This window comes from Colius striatus, chromosome 21 (genome assembly GCF_028858725.1).
Source record: "Colius striatus isolate bColStr4 chromosome 21, bColStr4.1.hap1, whole genome shotgun sequence".
In the NCBI taxonomy this organism is placed as follows: domain Eukaryota; kingdom Metazoa; phylum Chordata; class Aves; order Coliiformes; family Coliidae; genus Colius; species Colius striatus.
The window spans coordinates 8,201,026-8,223,841 of record NC_084779.1 but is presented as its reverse complement, the minus strand read 5'-3'; the positions used below and the strand labels follow the sequence as shown (position 1 = coordinate 8,223,841).

The 22,816-nt window shown below is 46.2% G+C and overlaps 1 protein-coding gene across 2 annotated transcripts; it reads left to right on the top strand.

Moving 5' to 3' along the window:
- Window positions 1-479: 479 nt before the first annotated feature.
- Window positions 480-22,519, top strand: LOC104552381 (Golgi integral membrane protein 4). 2 transcript variants are annotated; one of them, XM_062012955.1, is made up of 14 exons: window positions 480-1,201; window positions 5,557-5,631; window positions 6,653-6,702; window positions 8,693-8,746; window positions 12,199-12,349; window positions 13,217-13,299; window positions 15,282-15,434; window positions 15,565-15,843; window positions 16,469-16,626; window positions 18,794-19,002; window positions 19,902-19,969; window positions 20,233-20,397; window positions 21,466-21,537; window positions 21,978-22,519. In XM_062012955.1, exons 1-14 carry the CDS (start codon window positions 1,015-1,017, stop codon window positions 22,086-22,088), a joined length of 1,815 nt encoding a protein of 604 aa, XP_061868939.1. In that variant the 5' UTR covers window positions 480-1,014; the 3' UTR covers window positions 22,089-22,519. The 2 variants fall into 2 exon arrangements, with proteins under 2 accessions (XP_061868939.1, XP_061868940.1); XM_062012956.1 differs by having other exon boundaries at window positions 21,466-21,587; window positions 21,978-22,042.
- Window positions 22,520-22,816: the final 297 nt, after the last annotated feature.

Below are 22,816 nucleotides of genomic sequence, written 5' to 3'. Positions count from 1 at the left end.
TCATGCTTTTATCAGCTCACATTTTCCCCACGAAGAAACCACTTAAAAACCTTAAGGTTTTAAAGAAATCACTTGAAGATGTCCTCCTTGGCAATGAATGCAGGTATCCTTCTGCCTCCCGTTAGCAACAGGTGCTGAGAGCACAGACTGTACGTTTGTTGTCTACTGTGGAAAAGGGAGAGGACAACACACACGTGGGAGAGGTTGGTGGCTCAGGTCTGCTTGGGGAGGGGGGAAAGAACATAGTGATGCAAACTCTGATGCCCCTGTCAGCAGACGGCGGAGGAGAGAGAGGCGTCAAGGTGAAAGACCAGGGGCTGGCAATGCCATCCGCGGGGTAAGGAGTCCCCTCGGGGAGCCGACTGCTCCCGGCCCCCCGGCCCTGCCCGCCGCCCCCCCCGCCGCGGAGGGCGGACTCGCTGCCGCGGCAGCCCGGATGCCGTCGCCGGTTTCCTGGCCCGTCTGCGTAGCCCAGTGCCGCCGTTTCCTCTCGGAGCGGCAGAGAGGGGCTTTTCGCCCCTACGGGTTATTTTTTCCGGTCGGTGCTCCAGAGAGGGAGGTGGGAAGAGCCAAAGGCGGCGGAACCCCCCCTTCCCGCCTCCCCCCCCTTTCCCTCTCTCCACTGCAGCACATGGGAAGCAAAAGTTTTCCTCCTCCTCTCTCTCCTCCGCCGGTTCCCCTCGCCCTCCGCCCAGGCAGCCCGGCGCGAGCTATCCCCCGGCCCGCTTCCCCGGAGCGATTTGCGGGTGAAGGATGCGGCTGCTGGTCCCTCGGCAGCTGCGGTCGGACACCAGCATTGTGCGGCGCTTCTCTCCGATGGGGAATGAGGAATAAACAGCTGCTGGAGCGTCCTCCGCTTCTCTGAGGGCTGGAAAGGAGCGAAGGCGAGACTTTGATCGTATCTTGCAGAAGGAGCTGCGAATTTGCGGAGGAAAGGGGCTGTTGGGCAAAAACAATCAGATGTTTTAGCAAAGCCGGAGAGGCAGGGTTGTGCCGTTTTGTTTTCGCCCCATCATGGGTACTGGCATGTGTTCGAGGAGGCAGAAGGGGCTTCTGCAGACCGGTTTTTGCCTGGTAACAGTGGCATGTTTAGGCTCGGGAGTTTTCATGTACAACCACTTGCAGCAAAAGGTGCAGAACGCTGAAGCCCTAGCCCAGAAATACAAACAGCAGCAGGAAACGCTGTCTGCCCAGCTCCAAGGTGAGTGACCTGCGCTCTCCGGGTGCTCCCACACGGACTGAACTTCCCTCTCTCCCATCGTTCCGTGCTGCTGGTTTTGCCGCACAGCCCAGCGACCGAGCGGGGTGCGTTTGAGGAGCAGGGTTCAGCTTTTGCCTTCAAAGAGTTCTGAGAAGACATTGATGCCTATTTCGTTCCCCTCTTTGCTGTCTAGAATTAAAATAGCCTTCATCTGAACTGCTGCTCACAGCAGTAAGGGGAACAGTGTGCTGGATCGGTGAGTTCAGCTGCGTCACATCTATTCCATTTCTTCTCCCTGTAGTTCCCTTTGGCTGTAAAGATTAGTCCTGTGTCATTCTAAACGTGAGGCAGTAAAAATGCAAACAGGACTCAGAGAGGCTGCTTGTACAGACTCAGAGATGAGGCTCGACTCTCAAGTCTGCAAAAGTCTGGAAAGTGAATGGAGAGGCAAGGGGTCCTTTAGTAAAGTTTCTCATCATACTGTCTACTCTCCATTTGCCTTTACAGGGAAACAAACCCATCTTCTTCTCCAGAGGTTGTTCTGTGACTAGAAAATATTGCCAGTCTGTTTGAGGCTGACAAATGCTGCAGCACAGAGCTCTCTAAAAAGCAGGGGAGGAGGAGAAGGAAATAATTGGCTTTTCTGAGCCTACTGACCAGCACTTAGTTCCTCTGGCAAGAGCTGCCAGATGACCAGAAGGCAACTGTAATATGTGTGTTTTCCTTTTGCCCACTAATTTCTCCTCCTTACATAAATATCTAACTGTGGGACAATGGCATTTTAGTCCACAGAGAGATCTCAGTAGAGAAGGCTGAGGATACCGTACTCCATTGCTGAACTCTTATTTTCTTTGTCTAACCTATCATTCTAACCTTCTGTCTGCCAAAGCTGTTTCTGGCACCTGTCACTAAATTTGGAGCCTCTGGAGAGATTTGCTGAGCTCCAGGTGGAGAGGTTTGGTGGGAATCAACTCTTTGGTGTCCAGTAGTCATCTGTCTAATGCTGAAGGATGGGATGGTTCTGGAGCGCTCATGGAATGAGTTTTATGTGGGGTTCTAGTGACTCAAGAGATTAACTCTCTTCCTTCTAACAAGTGGTTTGGATTATGATGTTTAAATGGAGAGCCTAAAATCAAATATGGGTTGTCCATTGTGACCCCTGTTGACATATCCAGTGTCACTGCTTCTGTGGCCTGTATTGCTGGGGAACTCTGGAAATCTGTTACTCAATATGTGCCTTTTGGGGTTAAGTCTTCTCTGGTGTCCTGTGTGCAGCATTGTGATGCCAATATAACATTGTATTTAATGTTTCTTGTGCTCTGGGCTGTGTACTTGAACCTGTGAACTGGGAAGGCAGGGTGTGGTGTGTTTTGTTTGCCTTTCACGGAAACACACTTCAAAAAAACGATCTTGTGAATTGATCTGGTGTGTGTATAGGTTCACTGCTGTTACCCTGTATTTTTTTTCCATTTGTTGTCACTGTATCACAAAGCTGTCAAACAGCTCCAGTTCCTACTGTGTTGCACAGTCCCAGCCACAGCAACTTCCACCTGCATCTTGTGTTTCCAAGATGCAAAGATCAGCAGGGCAGAAGTTAGCCCACATTCCTTTCTGGTGTGTCAGCATCTCTTGCTTCTCTTGGAAAGAGGGGCTGGTTCTTCAGAGAATGACAGTGGCAGCCTTGAGGAACCTCAGTTTTGGGAACAGCAGACTGAAGCAAACAACTGAGATGGGCCCATAATATTTTTTTCCACTCAAATATGTTTGAATGGTAGAGCTGTAGCCTGTTGCTGGGGTTTCTAACCCCCTGTCAGTCCTCCCATTCCTAAATACAGTTGTTGCCATGGATACCCTTTTTATTTTGAGAAGACACTTACTTGTCCAACAGTTTTAACAAAGGCAAAGCTGCTTTTTGGATTTGGCTGGTGAGAGAAGCCTAGTGAGTGGTGCATAGGAGCCACATTCATGTAAACCTTAGAGTGTGGTGATATCTTCCACATGTGGCTGTGACACTCAGTGCTGCAGCCTGTGGGGATCTGGTGCTGGGCACAGGCGGGGAGGAGACTTGTTGCCCGACTTCAGTTGCTGTATGTGTTGTCTGCATCTAATTTCTCTACAGCTCTACAAAAGGAGGATGTATTTTTCTGAGGTGGAATTTGGCACTGCTTAGTGCTTCAGCTATCAAATATTTCTTACCCTTTTTAGATCTGAGTACAATATATGGTTAGTGATAGTAGCCACTGTAAACAAAGCTTGGAACTCTCTTAAACTCACCCTGTCACATGCATATCTTAGTCCTCCAGGGTATATGAGGCAAGCTCTTCACACCGTCAAGCTGTTTCCTGTGGTCTTCTAAAACGAGATGAGTCTGTGAAGGCCTGACCTGCTTTCCTGAAGGCAAAGCACTGCAGGGGATTTTATTGTTTCAGCAGTTCAAGTTCTGCATTTTAGCTCATTTGGCAGCAGGTGATGGTGCTTTAGTGCTGAGTTCTGGCTAAATTCCAGCCTGATTTTAGACACTGACCACCCTCCATTCTTTCTTGTAATTGCAAATTGTTAAAGACTTCCTGGCATCCTGTGCTCTGAAGCTGTACAGTGCCATTTTGGTCTGCTAAGTTCTTGCTGTATTCCACCACAAAGATGAATAGTGAGACTATGTTATGCAGCACTCACTGCTTCGTGTAAAGCTGAACCTACCTTTCCTGGGTTCTTGAGATCTGGAGGAGAGATTAGAACTTTTTGTCGTCTCTGGAGGTTACTCCAGTTTAGTTTATTTAAAAAGTGTCAGGAGAGACTGATTTTGTCCTGAATTTCTAAATAAACAGCCTATGATATGGAGCTGTTCCTGAAGACTGATCTGCTTTGTGGTGGTGGCATTGGGACATGTGGTTATGGGTGTTAGCACAAATCTATTGCTATAGATTTTTCCTGTGCTTTAGTTTCCCATTTACACTGGGATAAATAACACCTGGTAGTTTGAGGTTGTCTAAGCAGACCTTTCCTAAAACCTCCCCTTATGCAACTTGAGGCCATTTGCACTTGTCCTGTGGAGCACAACTGTGTAGTTAGTGAGGCTGGTCCCTGCCTCAGTTGTCCTGAGTTCTTCATTTGCAGGGGCCTGAAGAGGTGGGTAACCTGTCCATATGTGGTGAGTTTCTAACCCTGCTGTTAGATTCTGTTTTCTTTTAGTTTATTCAGATTACTATAAATCTAAACTAAATGCCTGCAGGAGAAACTCCAACATGGCATATTCCTCCAAGCCCAGGACTGCAGAGACACACACAAGTGGGAAGCTCAAAATAGATGAATGGGCATGGTAAAGCCTGTGAACTGCTGGGTATCCCTAACAGTCCCAGCAGCCATGACTTTCCATTGCTGGTGTAGGGTTCCTATCACATGAAAGTCTCGTCCTCAGGTGCTCTGCTAGATAAGACTGCAAGCAAGCTGATTGTGGCAGAAACTCGAGTGCCCAGAGCTCTCACATCCCTTGGGAAGTGGCTGATGTTCTTAAGATGACAATTTAGTTAAACAAGGATTTTTAGCATGTCATGAAGAAGCACCCACAGCCTCTTGTGTGCTTAGCAGGGCTGGGGAAGCCCTCGGTGACATCTGAGCAGTGTGTTGGGAAAAGCATTTTTAAAAATAAAGCTGTTATGAAGTAGACATTTAGACATTTTAGCTTCAGCGATGGGCTTACTGCTTACCAGTGTGCTCAGGAGGGGAAAAAAATCCTTCCAGGTTGAAACCAAGTATTTCTGCAGCATCAGTTTGGAGAATATGGTAGTTTCCTTACTTCGGAGGAAAATATCAATGAAGTGGCCCAGCCCAGGGGAAGTATCTTCACCATTGGGTTATCTGTCCTTGTTGATAATGGAAGATAACAAAGAGAAGGGAGGAGACAGCATGGCTGGTGACCCTAGGAAAAATCTGAGTGCATATAGTCACTGGTGTGTTGTATTGGGAGTATCCACTGTCTTCAGTCCAGCTGTCTCCACACTGCTCCAGACCTTATCTATTCACAGCTGACAAAGAATGCAAACAACTTGTAACTGGGCCTGACCTTTTAATTGTTTAGGAAGTCAGGACTACTGATTTGCTTGATCAGAATTTTACATGTGAGCTGTTGTGTGCTTAAGCCTAGGAAGCCAGAGTGATGCAGGCTATTCAAACTAGGAAAGACTCTTTTTCCCCACATCTGCTCTCTTGGGCACTACCTGGTCCAGACCATGTCAGAATTTGAGGTCCAGATATGCCCCTGGTTGAAGACCTGTGAGAGGCCTGTTTTGGATAAAAAAACCCAAGTGAGAAGAAGTGTCAGTGTGTGTCTCATGCACTGCCTCTTTCCACTTCTGTAGTTGTGTACGAGCACAGATCTCGCCTGGAACGGTCCTTGCAGAAGGAGCGAGGAGAGCACAAGAAGACAAAGGAAGGTGAGTCTCTTGCATGGGTGGCATGGTGGCTGCCAGCTGACCTCCAACTGTCCTGAGAGGAAATGTGTGTGTTGTACCCATTTTCTGCCTTTGGGGCCATATATGGATGTTACTGAACACCCACCAGGTAAGACTCATCCCTGGTTTATACTCAGAGAACACTGAACTGGCTTGTCCGTTGCCCATGGGCAAAAGGTGCTGGGAGGTGAGTTCTGTTCTCTCATATTCCTCAATATGTCCTCAGCCTACTCTGTGAGTAACAGGACCCATGATGTGGTGTTTGAGGTGACAGCTAATCCTGGCACTAGACCATGGGGGTTTTTTCTTGGAAATATGCAAACTTTCTTATAAAAGAGATCTGAAGATGCTGAGTTCTACAAGTGCTTGATATTGTCAGTGTCCCTGCATTCCATAGTATATAGACTGTCAGATCCTTTAAAGCTGATTTACAAAAGTAGATACACACGTGTTTCTGCTGACATGCAGCATTCAGGTCTGGCTGTAGCTATGTGGCTACAGAGCTAAGGCACAAGCTGCATTTCTGCTGCTTATTTATTTGAACTGAGAAAATGAATCATCCTAATAAACATTATCTTGTCATTGGACCTTCCCATTTTAAGAAGGTGTCACGGATGAAATCAGCAGATGAGTTTCTTTTGGTCTCACAGAAGCTTTGATTTCCCTTTTCCAGAATCATCTCTTATTTCAGAGCACCTCAAATCCTTACACAAAATGTAGCTGTTTGTGTGCTGAAGTAGAAAGTCACCAGTGTACTTGTCTATAGAATGGGAAAGGAAGGACATTGGGGCTAGTCTAGATGGGTGGATGGTTCTCATGGAAAATCCTACCATCTTTCTGAGGGCATTGAATAGTCTTCTGGGAGCATCTGCATTCCAGCTTGAGTTGCAGCCTTTTGGTCAGCAACGGGCTGATTTCCTTCTTCCCTCCCTCTACCAAAATATAAACCAGATCCTTGTTAAATTCCAGCTCATTAATTTCTCTTCTCTTTTTCCATTTCTAGATTTTTTAGTATATAAGTTAGAAGCTCAGGAAGCTCTCAACAAGGAGAAGGTAGGTATGGTTTATTCTTCAGTGTGTGTGTGTAATCATGACAAAGAACTCTGTAGTACCACTGCAGTCATGAGGCCAGTACTGCTATCTGAAAGGCATGAAAGACTATGTTTGTATGGTACAAGGTGAACTTTGGCTGACTGCAGCTTACAAGGCTGTTGGTGTGTGAGGGTGTACTTCATCTGAGGGAAAGATACTGTTGTGTTAGCTGTTCTGCATGTTCTCCCACGTATGACAGCAGATGATTGTCAACTCCTGGTGTAGCAGGGAATCCCATGCTGCAGTCTGAAAAGATAATTGCTGTTGCATGGTACAGAAGAGTCCTGGGGAAACTGAATGGAAGGCACACCACAGGGAACATGGAGAAGAAAGGCCATGGAGATATGGGGGAAAGCATATCCATTGTTTTCTGTCTGCAGGGATTGTCAAATGATTGGACTTTTAATTTGGCAGGGAAAAGAAGGACTATTCAGTGAGGGTTAGGAAGAAGTGCATCCCTGGGTTACAGTCTGTCCCATTCACTTGAAGTTATAAGGCTGATTTTATTCCTTTCTCAGAGCATTTGTTGATGGGATGCTGGAGAAGGAGAATTGCTTTTAGCCTGTCCGTCTGTGGGTGAATGTCATCTTGTTACAGTAAAACTCATAGATGCATATCTGAATACTCTGATGTCTGGACAGCTTCCTTGCCATTTGTGCTTGTTTGCTGGAAATATTTCATACCATATTGAGTATTTGTCATATAAGTTGAAGTGTGGGTTGTAGTGGAAATCTCTGTGTGGTGATTAGTTTGCACTTCCATAGTACTGTGTAGTGTTTCAGCCATGTTGCTTTAAGCTCTCCAAACACAGACCTCAGCAGATGGTTGTAAATTCACATTCAATGGGAAAAGCTGCAGCATCTTCACCCTCAGGTGTCACTACTGCTGTTGGGATGTGGCCTTTGAGGGCACAGATGATGGTGGCACAAACACATCTGTTAAGCTGGTACAGACCTCTCTGGGGACATGTGTAAATCTCTCTCCACTGCTGGTTTGTGACAGTTGAGCTTAGTTTGATAGCTGTACCTAGTTACAGGAGCTTGCTTTAGGCTTTCTCAATTGCTTAGTGATCAATGTTTTGTTAAATGGTACAATTTTTATGTGTAGGCAGAAGCCTGAGCTCTGCTGTCTGCCTCCCCCTCAGCTGCTGCACAGAGTGCTCAGCCTGCTTTTGGGGCAGAGGTTACTGTGCAAAGCTCTTCCAGTGTTAGGTCTGTCCTAGGTGAAGAATGGAAGACTGGGGAAAATGACTGAAGGACAATCAAGAGAGTTACAGGTCATAGAATCATAGGATCATAGAATCATTTAGGTTGGAAAAGCCCTTTAAGCTCCTGGAGCCCACCCACTGCCCTCACCCTGCCCAGCCCAGCACTAACCCATGGCCTTCAGTACCTCAGCTCCACGACTTTGGGATCCCTCCAGGGCTGGGCACTCCCCCAGCTCCCTGGGCAGCCTGGCACAGGGGCTGACACCCCTCTCAGGGAAACAGTTCTGCCTCAGCTCCGATCTCAACCTCCCCTGGGGCAACTTGGAGCCATTTCCTCTTCTCCTGTTGCTCATTGCTTGGGAGCAGACACCAATCCCCACCTTGCTCCAACCTCCTGTCAGGAAGTTGCAGAGACTGATCATATCTCCCCTCAGCCTCCTCTTCTTCCAACTAAAAACTCCCAGTTTGCTCAGCTGCTCCCCATCAGACTTGTGCTCCAGCCCCTTCCCGAGCTCCGGTGCCCATCTCTGCTGTTAGCTGGTGTCTGGGTTGTTTGAAAGAGTGCTCAGGCTCTGCTGGTCACCTCAGTGTGGCTTCTTCCTCCTCATCACATATGTACCTGTGTGTGTGAGGGGCCAGCATGACCTTGCTGCTGGTGCAGTGGTTGGGCAGGTGTTAACGTGTGTTTCTCTGCCTTAGGGTTTTCTGGGATCTCATAGCACTGTTGAATCTTTTTCTTTCCAGCAAGATTCTATGAACAGATATGGGGCCCTCAGTTCCCAGCACAAGATACTGAAGGTAAGAGGGGTTTTACATATTCACCATTTGCTGCAGGTTAAAGAATGCTCCCTGGAAGGAGAGTCTGTGCTTTCACTTAACAGAGGTGCCTAGGAGAGACCCAGGGTTTTCTGTACCTAATGCCAGCACAGAGGGAGGAGACCTCACAGTGGTGTTGAGCTACATTCCTTCCTGGCTATTCAGGTTCATGGGAGTTTCCTATTTATTCTGTTGGGCTTTGTATCAGATTACAGCCTTCACCTATACCTCACGTCAATGGTAGTCTTTGTGCAATTTATTGCACAGGAGTTCTGTTGTTCATTGTGTTCTTTTCTGGGTCTCTTCATGTGAAAATGGATCTATTCATTGTAGCTTGCCCTTTGGGCTAATACAATGTATTCCAGTCCATGTAAGAGGCTCAGAGGGGGGTAACTTATAGCATTTTATATTTTATTATGTGCTCTACCTGAAGCGTATCTTGATGTTCAAGTTTGCTTTTGTTAGAGCCCTGCAACTGTGGCCACTGATGGTGGCTTTTAAATGCTTTTAGTTACAGCACTGGCAGTGAAATGGTAATTTAATTCTGGGATGTAGAAAGAGGGCTAGGTTCCAGCAACCCTTAGCACCACTGGGTTGTATTTCCTGAGCAGAGTTGGACCTCCAGCTGCCTGGCTTTTGGATTCAAACTTTGGGAAAAGGGAAGTACAGTTCTGTCTCTTGGGTATTATCCAGCACTGTGGATTCTGGGAACACTTGCAATTGTAACGTTCCTCTTCATAGCAACTGCAGTCTGAGCAGAGTGCTCTGGTTTGCGTGTCTCAAGGGGACAGTGAGAGCATTTGGTCCAGGATCACTTTCTGTTGCTTCCTCTTATTAAGGGGAATAATTTAAACTGTGTTTGTAGCTGCTACTGAAAGACAGGTCAGACACCAGGACTGCAGTATGACAGATTTCAGACCCCCCAACCCCCTCTCCTCTGAAAAAGAGGTATTCAGCTCAACTTCTTACTAGTTGTGAGTAACTCTTCTGATACTGAAACACAGGTGACAAATGCTTCCAACTGGTACTAGCCTCCTTGGGAAGAAGATTGCTGTTGGCAATATCATTACCTAGAGAGCAAACATGAAATGCTAAATAAAAGCCACTAACTCTGTTAAGCTGGAGATCTCAAAATGACCAAAGACTTCATGAAGCCACATCAGTGTTTCTGGGCAGTGCTGTCATTCTGATCTGTATAGAAGTCATCTATGTCTGGCACACTAGACTCAAAGGGGCAAGGGGCTTTACTTGACTGGATCCAAAAATAGCATCTGCAGTAGTTGCCTGTGTCTGGATTCCAGCTGGGGCCAGACTTTGTTTTACAATTCCTTTCATCCTCTTGAATGGATGAAGCACCCATGTGCTGTGTCTTGCAGTTTCTGCTTGACTGAGTAAAACAGTTTATATATGAGATAGAGAAAGGAATGACATGACAGATGAGCATCTCTGGACGGGAGAGGTTCCTGACTCCTCTGGGACTGCCAGCATACCTAGCTTTGGTAGAGCTAACTGGGCCAACACTGCCCTACCTACAATTAAGTTGCTTTTCTGAAAAACAAGCACATGTGGTTTGTTCCAGACTACTGTCCTGCAACTAAAATAAGACAGCATCTTTAGATTCCTCCTAAAATTTGAATACACTGTTCACAGCCATGCCTAGAAACCAGCTGAGAGTGAAGATGCTCTATAAGCATAATGAGCTGGGCTGGGCCTCAGGTGCTTTGTGTGACCTTGGAAGGCACTTTTCAGCTTCCTGATGTTATCAAAGATGAATGCTCCCTCTCTTCTTCCTGACCTTGAGCAGCCTGGGGACAGACATTACTCACATCACCTGCCAGACAGAATATGGGCTCGAAATTAATTGACCTGAGCTGATAAGAAGTTAAAATTCCTTGAATCGCTTAAAGTTTCATGTTAAAATAAATTCCTCCTTGCTAATGTTGGTGGCTTCTGAGGTATTATATGCTATCAAAATGATTTTAGGCACGTGGTTCCTCTGTAGTGCTTTCTGCCCATGGCTCTGGTGAGAACTAAGTACATGATGTCTTTGAAAGCCAAATCAGGAACCTTTTATTCTCTTCATTTTCCTTCTTGATCTTATTAACCTGACATCCTTGTGTCTCTTCTTTGTTCTGTCTCTGGGACCCCTCCATACTGATAGCTTTTTCCCCCTGCATTGCATGTATTTTTTGAGCACAGTTTTATCTCTCCTTTTAGTGGAGGAGAATTGCTTGAGGGAGGAATGCCTGGGCCACAGATGTTTTGTTTCACTGGGGATAAGCACAATCATTGATAGTGTTTAGAGGTTTGGGTTTTAAAAAAAAAGATTTTTCTTTTTACAGTAAAGCTGATGGAAATTGCTGCCTGAGTCCTGAGCAGCTATTGTGTGGAAGGGCCAGGGTTCACCTGTGAGCCAATCAATCTGAATATGTAATTGGTGTTGACAAACTGAATGTGGAAGGACTCTCTAGGTTACCATGGGAACAAAAGAGGAGGTGAATTCTGGTTCAGTGGGTCTGAGCAAAAGGATGTCTCAGCATGTTTTGTTCTTGGGCTCTGAAAGAGGGGAGGGAAGAAGAGAACAGCTCTTCAACCCACTTCTATCTGATGAATTCTTGGCCTGCTTGAAATAGTCTGTTGTCTTACGAGAGTTCTTGTTATCCTGGCATTTAGTGCCTGTGAGCCCCAGGTTACTATGTGGAATGTGAGCTTTCCTTGGTCTCATTCTGTGAGACCTTGCAAAAGATCTCCCTCCTGTTCTACCAGCTTGGAGTAGTGGTTGGGAGAACAGCCAGGCTATCAGGAAGCAAACCAAGTGGAGAGAACAACCTAAGTGTGTCTGTGTATCCTAAGTGACTGGCAGTACCTGCACACGGAGAGGCAATGGGAATTATACCATAGCCCTACTTCAAGATGAACTGCTCTTATAATGCAGTGTGCAGACTGCTGCTGCGTTCACCACAGAGACTGTCTTTGCTGGTAATGTTGTCCTTCAGCATGTCTGGGACTCTGGAAAAGACCCTGGATTTGTGCCGTGCTCCACAGGCATTGGGTTTGATGTCAGGAAGTATTACAGCCTGCATTGCCCTCAGAGCAGGGCATGCAGGGAAGTTGGAAAGGAGCAGGAGCAGCTTTTGGCTGTGCCCATAGTCTCCATCTCTTTATTTTTCTGGCAGGATTGGACTTACACCACATTCTGCTTCCAAGGAGACCTCCTAAACTGCTTCACAAAGCAGGGTTTAATTGGCATTTCACATCCCTCCTGGACCACTGAACAGAACAAATATTTTATTGTATCTGGCATTTTTACCTTATTGGAGGAACAAACATCTCTTCTGCCTCCCCAGGCAACTTATTAAACAGAGGCACTCAGCAATAACTAAATTACTCGTATTCTCCTTGTACTGACTCCGTTGCTTGGTTTTCATATTCAGAACCAGCATGAAGATGTCAAGAAGCAGCTGCTTGACCTGCAACTGCAGCACAACAGCTTGAAACTGGAACATCGTAAAGCGTTGGAGTCCCATAGCCAGAAATATGCCCAGCTGCAGCAGGAGAAGGACAGTGAAGTCACAAACTTGCAGGGTGAGTGTGACGTAGAGCTGAGAAAACACCAGCCAGAGAAAGGACTGAAGAACCGAGGTCAGGAATTAACAGTGTTTCTTCTGCAGGCCTCCAAAATACTAGCAAATACCTGTAGGAACACTTCAGTATGGCTGAGTGTGCAGTGCCACAGTCCCTCTGTACCTCAGGATCCAAAATAAGGCTGACATTTTTGACAGTCTGTCTTTTTATTGGAGGATACAAAATTATATTCAAGGCAGTGAACCATCAGTACATTATGTGTCTTGTCACTGAAGTACTTAGGAGTGTGTAAAGAGCTTGAAAGGAGCCTAACCTGGGGGCTGCAGGACACAAGCTTGGTACTTAACAGCATAGGAATAAATGTGCCCAAGGACCAACTTGTCTTGTGATTTCTTTCTGTAAGTGGCTTCTGGGGGTTTTTGTTTGTACTAACCTCTCAAGAGACAGCTGCTTTGTGTAGTAGGAGGGAACCTTCTTACTGTATCTGCTGTGAATTCAGAAGACCTGACAGACGTCTCTTGTAGTTGTTTCTCATCCTTCCAGTTGCTACAGGCAGGGGCAGTGACCACTGCTCACTGCTCTCCCTGCTATTCAGCTGCATTGGGTAAGAGAAATGAACAAACAAATACCTTATTCTAATAGCAAGCACAGCAAGAGCCAGACCCTGATAGCAGTAGTTAGCAGAGAGACTCCAGAGAGGAGGGAGTTCCTTGGATGGGCAGGACTTCTGAGTGCTGAAAGGAACAGGGATTCAGCTAAGGCTTCACTGAGCTTGGAGAGATCTATGAGGTCAAGAGGAATTTACAGTAAGGAAGAGAGATACTACAGTTGTGAGAATAGCTCTCAAGCAAGTTTCTTATCTTGCAGATACAGTTTTTAAACTCAGAGAAGAGAGCAAGCTTCTTCGGAAAGCCCACCAGGAAATTCACACTCAGCTCCTTAATGCCCAGGTAATAAAAGGGTGTGTTTGGCCACATGGGACAATCTTTTACTGGGATCTGGGTGCACCATCAAATATTCTTTAAATAATCTGTTTATCGAGTGTATTCCAGTGTGGTGAATTGCCTAAAACACTGCTGGTGCTTCAGATGTGTTCTGTACAAGTGAAATTCCCCAGCCTGGAATCTGTCCCAGTAGCTGAAAATGCAGGCATTATACACGAGTCACTGATTCAAGGGAGAATGAACCAACATATTCCCAACCCTGGGGTGCCTCCTGTCACTTTGTCACATCTCAAATACTTCTGCCCTAAATGTGATGAATTGTCTCTATGCCTATTAAATGAATTGTGGAGACAGTGGTGCAGAGGTGCTGTGCCTGGCTTGCTGAGGCTGCAGGTGGACAGTAACCCCAGAAAAAGATGATAGGATAGGCCCAGAAACAAAGAGCTCGCTCTGGGCAGCTGCTGTTCATAACTCAGACTTATTTCTGACTCTTCCAGAACTGGCAGTGGTTGATCCCAATGATTTCAGAAAATACTTGGGATCCTTTCAACAATGAGCCTAGTGTTAAATCTTAGTTTTCTGTTCAGTCTTTTGTAGTGTCTCGTCAGTGTTTCATAACAACAGGGAATGCAATTGCGTTTGCCTTCAGTGGAGTGAGATGCTGTATGTTAGAGCAGACACCCACAGAGACCCCCAGTTCCTCAATAAGTACTGCAGTTCTTCAGTGCAGTGTTGATTTGCACCCCTGTTGTTAATCTTGCTTCCTTCTGGCAGCTGAAAGTTTAGAGGAGTAATTTGCCTTTTAGACATGCTCGTTTCCCAAGGATTCACGAGCCCAGCCTACAGTAGCTGTCATATCAGTTGGTCTGCCTGGTAGAATGAGGCACAGAGGCATCAAGGGATATCTTCACAGCTTGTGATGCAAATGGCATGTGGGAGTCTGGGCATAAGGGCTGCTCTAAAGCTGCTTTGCCTCTGGGCTGAGCACCTTCACAGGCTTTTGGTGGGTACAGGTTCTGCTCCCATCTGAGTGGTTCTGATGGGAAGCAGTCTCCTACTAGCTAGGGCTGTATCCCTTGAACTGTTCATGGCTTCCTTTTCCTTTGCTCGTCCCTTTTATGTTAGCTTTGCCAAGTGGTTTGTTTGGAGTTTGGTTTGTTTTTTTAATGTTGAGGTCAAATTTCAGGGGGAAGAACTGAAATCAATAGAGCCTGCTCAAGAATTAATTTCCTGCTAAACTTTCCTCACTGCTTGGAAGCTTTCCTACTCTGCCCAGTCCCTAATTTGGTGTGTTTCCAGGTACCTTGCAAGCATATGAAAAGCTCTCCCCCTTCACTGTCCTATAAATAACTGGGGTAGGAGTAGGGAGCTTTTCCTGAGTAGGTCTTTCAAGCCCTACTTTTTCAGAGTTGGAGATGGAATAAATAAGCTGCAGTAGAGAGAAAAATGTTGCATTTGCTTCACAGTCCAGGAGAATCAATTTTAATTTGTCTTGCAAAGTAAATGGAATTGTCAAGTAGGATTATGTCAATTATTGTCTGGCCTGCTGAGATGAGCACATCCATGGAGAAATGCATCCACAGGAAGGAAAGAAACTGACCTGAAGGTGAGGCACAGGAGGAGCCTGAGCTGTACCTAACAAGAGCCAGTATACAGTTCTTGTGCCAAGGCAGGGGTTCTGTCAGTGGCTCATGTGTAATTAGTATTGGGCAAAGAACCAGTGTCATGGGTCAGTACATCCAGAGTAAAAGCATGCAATAAGATGCAAGACTGGAAAAGAATATCCATGAAACCTGGAGAGAAAGCTGAAGTCCAACTTGGGCTTGTCATTAATGGTTGTGGGTTATCTCCAGCCTCTCCTATAACTAAAATAGATATGAATGTTACGTTCTTTAATCGTGTGTATGTGCTGGACAATTTTGGCTATTCTCAGCAAGGAGCAGCTTAACCTTGTGTGAGGTTCCTCTCTACTCTTCTCTTCCATTCAGACCCAGATGGAAGAGTTCAGGCAGCTCAAGGAAGCTCTACAGAAGATGCCAAGTTTCAAAGGAGGAGCTGGGAAGGGGCAGCAGCAGTTTCAGGTGCCAAAGGAGCAAGCCGTGGTGCCAGCCAACAGCCAGTTGCAGCTCATGAGGCAGAAGGTGTGGTACTCCCAGGAAAGCCCAGGGAAGAGTTCTACAGGGCTTCTGTGGGTTTTCAGCATGGATCTTTCAACTGGAGGGAGCTCAGCTTATTCCTTTAGAGTCTGCTCTTGTCCTTTCTTCCTTGCAGGCTTTCCCAGTCCATCAGGAGACTCACACTGTGGGGAACCCGCTGGCGTTGCAAGTCTCAGGGATTCAGAAGCAGGTGGATGGCCCTCTGCAGCAGGGTCAGAACTCCTACAGTAATGATGGCCCGAGGCCACAAGCTGATGTGCTCCTGACCCATCCAGCCCCACTGCAAGATGCCAACTCCCTGCCTGAAGCTCTGCCAGCCTGGCCAGCAAGACATGGGGATGGCCACGTAATCCGATTCACACGCACCATGAACAGTCTGCCAAATGGGAACCCGGTAAGCTCTGCACACGTGCTGCTGCCTTGGTGTGGCCCTTGCTTTTGAAGCTCAAAACTATTTTTTTTACTATATTTGTAAGGATGTGCATATGTGCATTCCCCTTGCTGATGTGGAAACTGCCCTGACCTCAGCTATCAGGCTCCTGTGCCCTCTATAAATAGAGTTTGTGGTTTAATGTCTGGGCTCAGATGAATGGGCCACAGGTTCTTGTTTTGGATCTTGGTGGGTCTGCAATGAATAAACCATAAAAGCAGCACCCCTGCCTTCTTGGGTGATGGAGAGTGGGCTTATGGAAAGCAAATATCTAAAAAATGCTTGAATAATTGCACTGTGGTTAGACTATAATTACAGTAACTGCTATAATGTCTGGGGTTTTTTTTAGAGGTGGTTTTGTTGTTCCTGTTTTCTTACTCGAGAGTCAAGCTTGGGTCACATAGGATCCAAATTATTTCCTCTTGGCTATGTGGAAGGAGAAGAACCTCTGCTACTGCAGGCTGGCTGGACAGGACTGTAGATTTGTTCTGGAGCACTTCTAAATCTCTGATCCTTAAGGCTGCCCAAGTGCAAGGAAGATCTGCAGGTATTAGATAAGACTAAGCTTCTGCATGTGTCTTCTCTGCAGGATCTAAAGATGGTGATGCACATTCAGGTGAAAGGCAAGGAGCAAAGCCAAGCTCCTGGACTGCCACTGTCTGATCCAAACCAGCCCTCTGCAGCAGAAAAGCCTCTGAGGCCTGAGAACCCTCATTATACAGGGAACAACCAGGTGCAACTGCAAAGGTTGGTGAAACAAAGCTCCCTTCTGCTCTTAGTGTTCAGGCTGAACCATATCACACAGACCGATCCCTAGAATGTCTCTTCTATGTTTATTGTGGTTTCTACTTGAAAGACTGTTGAAGAGGTGTTAGTTATTGGTTCCACAGCATCTAATTCTTGTATCTGAATGCTGCCAGGTCTCTGTCTCAGCCAAAGCAGAAGGCTGGTCACATTGCAGGCAGTGTGCTGTGGTTGAATGCACAAACTGTGGGTGCTGTGCTGGCAAAAAAAAAGGGTCTTATGTTATTGGTGCAAACTCTGTAGGCTGCCTTTGTATTTGAGCTTTTGGGTAAAGTGTTTGTGTGGGGAGGAAAGAGTAAGAAGAGTTACCACTGAGTGAGATCGGGTCAGCCTGGATTTCCTGCTAGAGTGTGGAATGGGAGTTCAGGAAATCTCATCCCTTTCAGTGATGGTAAATATCCTGTTTTGTTTAGCAAACTGAAGAAATTCTGCATGATAGAAGTGACCCATCTACAGCAGAGAGGGTAGCTAAGAAATCCTTGAGTTTCTATAAACAATAAGCATTAAGTTGTTTATTAGAGCTGAAACTTGATCATTTTTTTCCCCACTACTTCATCAGTAATCTGCCAGGCTCTGCAGGAACAACCAGACCTTGAAGACCTGAAAGCTTCTCATCTCCAAGGTTATATGGTAATGTAGAAGCAGCAGGCATCCAGCCCGTTAGGTAATAGCTTTTTCTGGTTTTGCTTCTAGGGCAACAGCAAATTCCCAAGCTCCATATTCTCTTGTGTTTTCTTTCCTCCCTGAGAATAGAGCTTTGGTTCCTGTTGCTGATGCACTTCTGAGGTGTGCTAGGGATTGTCCCTTGGTGAGCCTGATTAGAACATGAAAGTCAGGTCTGAGACCTGTGCTTTCAAAACTATGGGTTTTATCCAGAATGTAGTAGAACAGTTTACAGCAATAGTTCATGCCAGAAATGAGGACACAAACAGAACCCATCAGACATCCCAGGCTTCTGTGTTCCTCCATATCTGCACTTGAGATGTAATTTACATCAACTTCAGCTTCATCTGAAGAAGTCAAACCAGTTCAACCATACCAATATAAGGATCAGGGGTTACAGCAAAAGTCTTGGAACTGGTACAATCTTCTGAGCTTAGCTAGAACCTTGGTATTAAAATTCCCTGCATCTTGGGGCTGTTGCTCATAACAGACATCCTCAGCACAATGTGTTCCCGAGACCCTGTTCCTGGGGTAAACTGGAGAAGAGAGCTCTGTGGAGGGAAGTCCCTTAGAAGGGGCAGAGGTTCAGAGAGTGGCAGGAACCTCTTCGTTCTGTGCAGGCAATAGGATGGGTAATTCCTGCAGTATGTTGCTTACACTGCTGTAGTACTTAGGAGTTTAGTCAGGGACCAGGATCCTCTTGTACAGGCACAGGAGAAACTGTTAACTGTCTCAGCAGCACTCACAGAAGACTCATCTGTTTTATAAAAGGAAGAAAATGTCTTTCTGAGGCTGCAATTCATCAAAGTCTGGCTGTAATCCAAAAGCTGACTCTGAAAATAGTGCTTCCTGATTTAACTTATTCATCCTGTGTCTGTGCAGGTCATATCTGCAGGTCATATCTGCTCAGTCTACCAGAGCAAGCAAGATTTAATTTTTGTTTTATCTGTAGGGGAGACTTCTGGATTTCATTCTAAGATCAGCCTGATCCTACCCATTCTGCTGTGCCATTTTTCCTTGTTCACTTAACCTGTAAACTCCACAGGTCCAAGACAGTGCTTTGCTTATTTCTTTAAAGGGCAGTGTGCTGCTTTGGTAGATCACATCTGCATGGACACACAGAAGATCCTCTGCATTCTATAGGGAAGCACTTGTGTGGGTGTAACTGAAGATGAGGGTTGAAGTTATGATGGCAGAATGGCTGTTCCTCAGCTATGCAGAGCCTGGAGAGGATAGTGTCACTACTCTGAAACACAAAATGTTAACACTGAATTTGTTTGGCATATGGTTTCTGCAAGGACAGAGATCATGGTCTGTTTGGTGGGCTTTTCTTCTCCCACATCTACTAGCAAGAAATCACTGCTTGCCACTTTGAAACAGCATTATGGAATATTTCTTGATATACTGAGGCAGGGGGATTCTCTTTTGTTCCATACCCTTGTTGCAGCTGGAAAGACATAGTTAACAAAGTGAATGCCCAGATGGATGAGGAACAAGTGCACAGTTACCCAAGGAGCCTTCATCTTGATCCCAAGCCTGGGCAAGAGATACAGAAAGGCAGCCCACAGCCTCCTGATGGGAAGAGAGAGGAAGAGCATCAAATAGCTGATCAGGAAAGTGAGAAGGAAAGGACAGATGATGATGAACTTGAAATGGGTATGTTTTCCCTAATCCTGTGCTCTAGAGTACTAATTTATTGTTGATCAAGGTGGGCAGTGAGAAAAGCATTCTGCTTGATGTAAAGTTCATCCTCATACTATGAAAGCAACTGATGAGTAAGCCATGACATTATGCATGTGAGGGCAGAATCTTTTCTTTGCTTCATTTTCCAGGTGAGGTTGATCAGTTGGCCTGTAATGGTAGCACCATGTGAGTGGTGAAATGAGAGTACAATTAAATAACTATTTGTTATGTGAAACAATAGAAAACAGCTGTAAAATGACTGGACCAAGGGGCTTGGAGCACTTCCATAAGTCCAGTAACAAAGGGAAGGTTAACTTAATTGCAGCTGTGTGTCAAAGAGTGTAAGAGGGAAGCTATAAACTTCATGGAAAGCAAATAAAGAAGACATCAAAAATGCATTACAGCAAGCCAGACAGGCAGTGGAGAGAGAAAATTAGCTTTGAGCAGAGATACCCAGTCTGAGAATCTGTGCAGAGATGCTCTGCTGTGCTCAAGGGATCAGGATATACAGTGGGAACACTTTGTAGACAGTTTTCTTTGCTGCAAACAGACTCTACCATCAATTTCTCCTGCACATGTGGAAATAACCTGTAAGATCTGGAAGTTAACTATTTACCTTTGTTAAAACAGACACTGAAAGGTAGATGTGATTAATGCTACTTCTGTATGTTGCCAGACTGAGGTAGAAAGACTGAGCAGGTGGCTACACATGTAGCTACACATAGCATTGTCTGCCTCAAGCTGCGAGCAAGTCAAGACAAATTCCTGCTGGGCATTGAGTTAATACAGCTGCTGCTCAGCAGTGGATATCTTAACTGGGGACTCTGGCTTTTAAGAGAGATTATGCTGGTAACTGTCCCTTTTCCTTGCAGATGCAGGAGTTATTGAGAGAGAGGAGGACTTGCATTCTCAGAAAGAAACTGTTGTCCAGGAACCAATGGTAAGTAACGTTGTCATCTGGATGCAGCCCTAGCTCTGAGTAAGAGTCCAGAGCCGTTCACAGGAGTTTCTGTTGTGGGCAACTCCAAACTCTGTAGCTCCAGAGGGATTCAGAGGGATAATGAGGATGGGGGAGTTTTGGTTTTAGAATTGCTAATGTGCTTGAAGAGAGGTGGGAGTGAAGTGCTACAAGCTGGCACACCTTGCTTGCAGGTGAAGGCAGCTGATCCTGCCTAGTATTCACAAAAGGCTTTTCTTGTCCAGATGCCAGATGATGCTGCAGATCCTGCCCAGGATCCTAATAACCAAGGTGAGGATGAGTTTGAGGAAGCTGAGCTGGAGAGACCTGACTTTGAAGAGAAGGTGGGAGGTTTGGAGAAGTTCAAGGAGCCCAGCGTGAAGGAAGAGTCTAAGGAGAAGCCACTGAAGGTGACTGACACGAGGGCAGCTAGCGGGGACCAGGGAGAGATCTCCAGCTATGAATGGGGGGAGTCCTGGATGGAACATCATCCCACCACAAAATTATGGCAGGCAGGAGAAACCTCTTTGAGTGAGAAATGGTGGATTGGCCAGTACCAGAACTTGTTCTGGCCCTATCCTCTCTGCTTCTTACAGTCAGCCCAAGCATTGGCAGCACCTGCATGACTGGAGAGACATTGAATAGGAGATGGCTCACTCTGTAGCTGCTACTGCAGAGGTCTGTGTCTCAAGTGCTTGAGAGACCAAAACTAGAGATAATACAGAAGTCTAGTCAGTGCAGCCATTGCTGTTTCTGGGATGAGAATGCAGCAGGCTCCTGGCAGCAGTGACAACACATGAGGACTCTGCCTTCTTGTTTGCCTCCTTGCAGATGGAATCCATTTATTTAGCAAAGTGCTTCTTGCTGTCTGAAGCCAGACTCTGCATCAGGGAAATGTTAGCTTGTTTTGACAAGCAGCTGAGTGGTGCTTGTTTTAAAAAGGAGTGTTTTATCTGTCAAGCTCTAAAATCATGATTAATAGTGAGGTTTAAAAAGACAAGAAATCCAGGCCAATGAAATCAAACAAAGAGATGCTGGCACCAACAGAGCAACACCTCCTTTAGATTTAGTGAAAATGTGGAAAGAATTAGTAATATAAATACCTGACTTTCAGCTAGGGCTGGGCTGTGCTCTCTATAGCTCTGCCCTAAATAACTTCAGATTCCCTGCAGTCTGGGGACTTCATGCAAGAGCAGCATGTGTAATGGCCCTGGTTCTGGGACCTTCCTGCTGCAGGAGAGGACTCTCTCCACAGTGGAGAGAGCTGGGGAGCTGTTGCAAGTCAGTGAGAAGAGAGACTGGATGGAGGAATTACAAATGGAGTATGGGTTGCTTCATTATCTCTTTGCCCCTTAATTCCTGATCTGTAGTCCAGTCTTCCAGACCTTGGGCTCTGATGCAAGAGAACTACATCTCTGGCAGGGAATGGAAGTAGATTGGGGCATTGCCAACAGTGTCTGACTTCCTGTATTTTTCAGGATGCTGACAGACCTGCCAAGCCCAGGGAAGAAGCAATGGATGACTACCAAGAAGACCAGGAGCAAGAAATTGTACGACACCAAGGTTCTTCTTTCCCCTCTCTGGTGTGATTGTTGCCTGGGTATGTTGGTAGCCAGGAGCTGAGTATGACTCAGCTTTTAGGAAACCAGATGTGAGTGCTGACTTCAGTTCTGTCTCTGCCTGCTCAGTGAAGTGGATCTCCAGGACAAACCTGGAGCCCACTTACCTCTGCTCCCTCTTCTTTTTTGGGTATTAAAATTGCATTGTAATGCCAGGATATTAAATGTACTTAAAGTGAACAGGCTGACCATGGCAACACAGGCTTCTTGGCTAAGTGGCTTGCCAGTGACACCTCCAGGTGCCTGGCAGAGGCTCCTGAGTTTGCCAGGCTGGGCTGAAATGCGAGAAGAGCTAGAACCAGCAGCTTGTTAGGGTCTCCTTTTCCAGACCTAGCTGACATTTCTTTCCTGGCTGTTCCCTCTGCACTCAGGAGGATCATGGAGGTGAGGTGGATGACAATGATGACCTGGAACTTGTCCAAGACCAGAAGGACCGTGCAGGCATACGGGGAGCTGAGGGCAAGAAGGATGACTACTACTGAAAGATGCTGAAAGAAAGTGGAATATGCTGGGAATGAAGGGATGGAAACTCCTCTTGGGAACTGGCTCCTGTATTAAACCACTGCCCAGAACAGAGGCAGGAGGAGGTAACTGTCCTTGCAGGCACTGAGCAAGGTCCTTGCAGCTGTGCATTACGTCTGTGTGTGGGGCTATTGCTGCCTCTCCAATCAATGGCATGGAGGTGCTCTCAGACTGTAGGAATGATTTTATCCTGCTGCTTCTTTTAGAAGCACTTTTTTGTGTATGTGTGTTTATCACCCTCTTGTTTTCCCTATCCCCTTCCAAGCTGAAGAGTTTTTCTTATTTTTTTTACCCCCCTGGGCAGCAGAGGGGTGTCTGAATTGGTCCCTGGACTGACTTGACTGATTGCTAATACAAAGGAATCTGTCTTCATAAAATATTTTGCTCAGTAGTGTTTCTTTAAAGCATTCTTTGCTCCAATCAGAGTAAAGTGGAGAGGAAGCTAGCCTGCTTTTTGTCTGGAGTAATGCAAGAGTGATGGCTAACCGTAAGCACCAAGAGAAATGACCATGTGCCACCCAGTGTGTGTGTGTGCATGTATGTATGTGAACTACTGGATCCTCTTCCTCGTGCAGGGGATCATGGCATCTCTGCTCCTGCTCTGCCCTCCTCAGGCTGTCAGCAGAATGTATCAGAGCAAATCCCACCCTGCATCTGCCTCTCGGACCCATAGCCACCTCCCTCTCCA

What these genes read in the sequence shown, in the direction of transcription:
- LOC104552381 (XM_062012955.1), top strand. Translation starts at nt 1,015, where the DNA reads ATGGGTACTGGCATGTGTTCGAGGAGGCAGAAGGGGCTTCTGCAGACC. An exon ending in TGATGATGAACTTGAAATGG is followed by an intron (nt 19,003 to 19,901) that starts GTATGTTTTCCC and finishes TTTTCCTTGCAG; the next exon opens with ATGCAGGAGTTATTGAGAGA. An exon ending in CTGTTGTCCAGGAACCAATG is followed by an intron (nt 19,970 to 20,232) that starts GTAAGTAACGTT and finishes TTTCTTGTCCAG; the next exon opens with ATGCCAGATGATGCTGCAGA.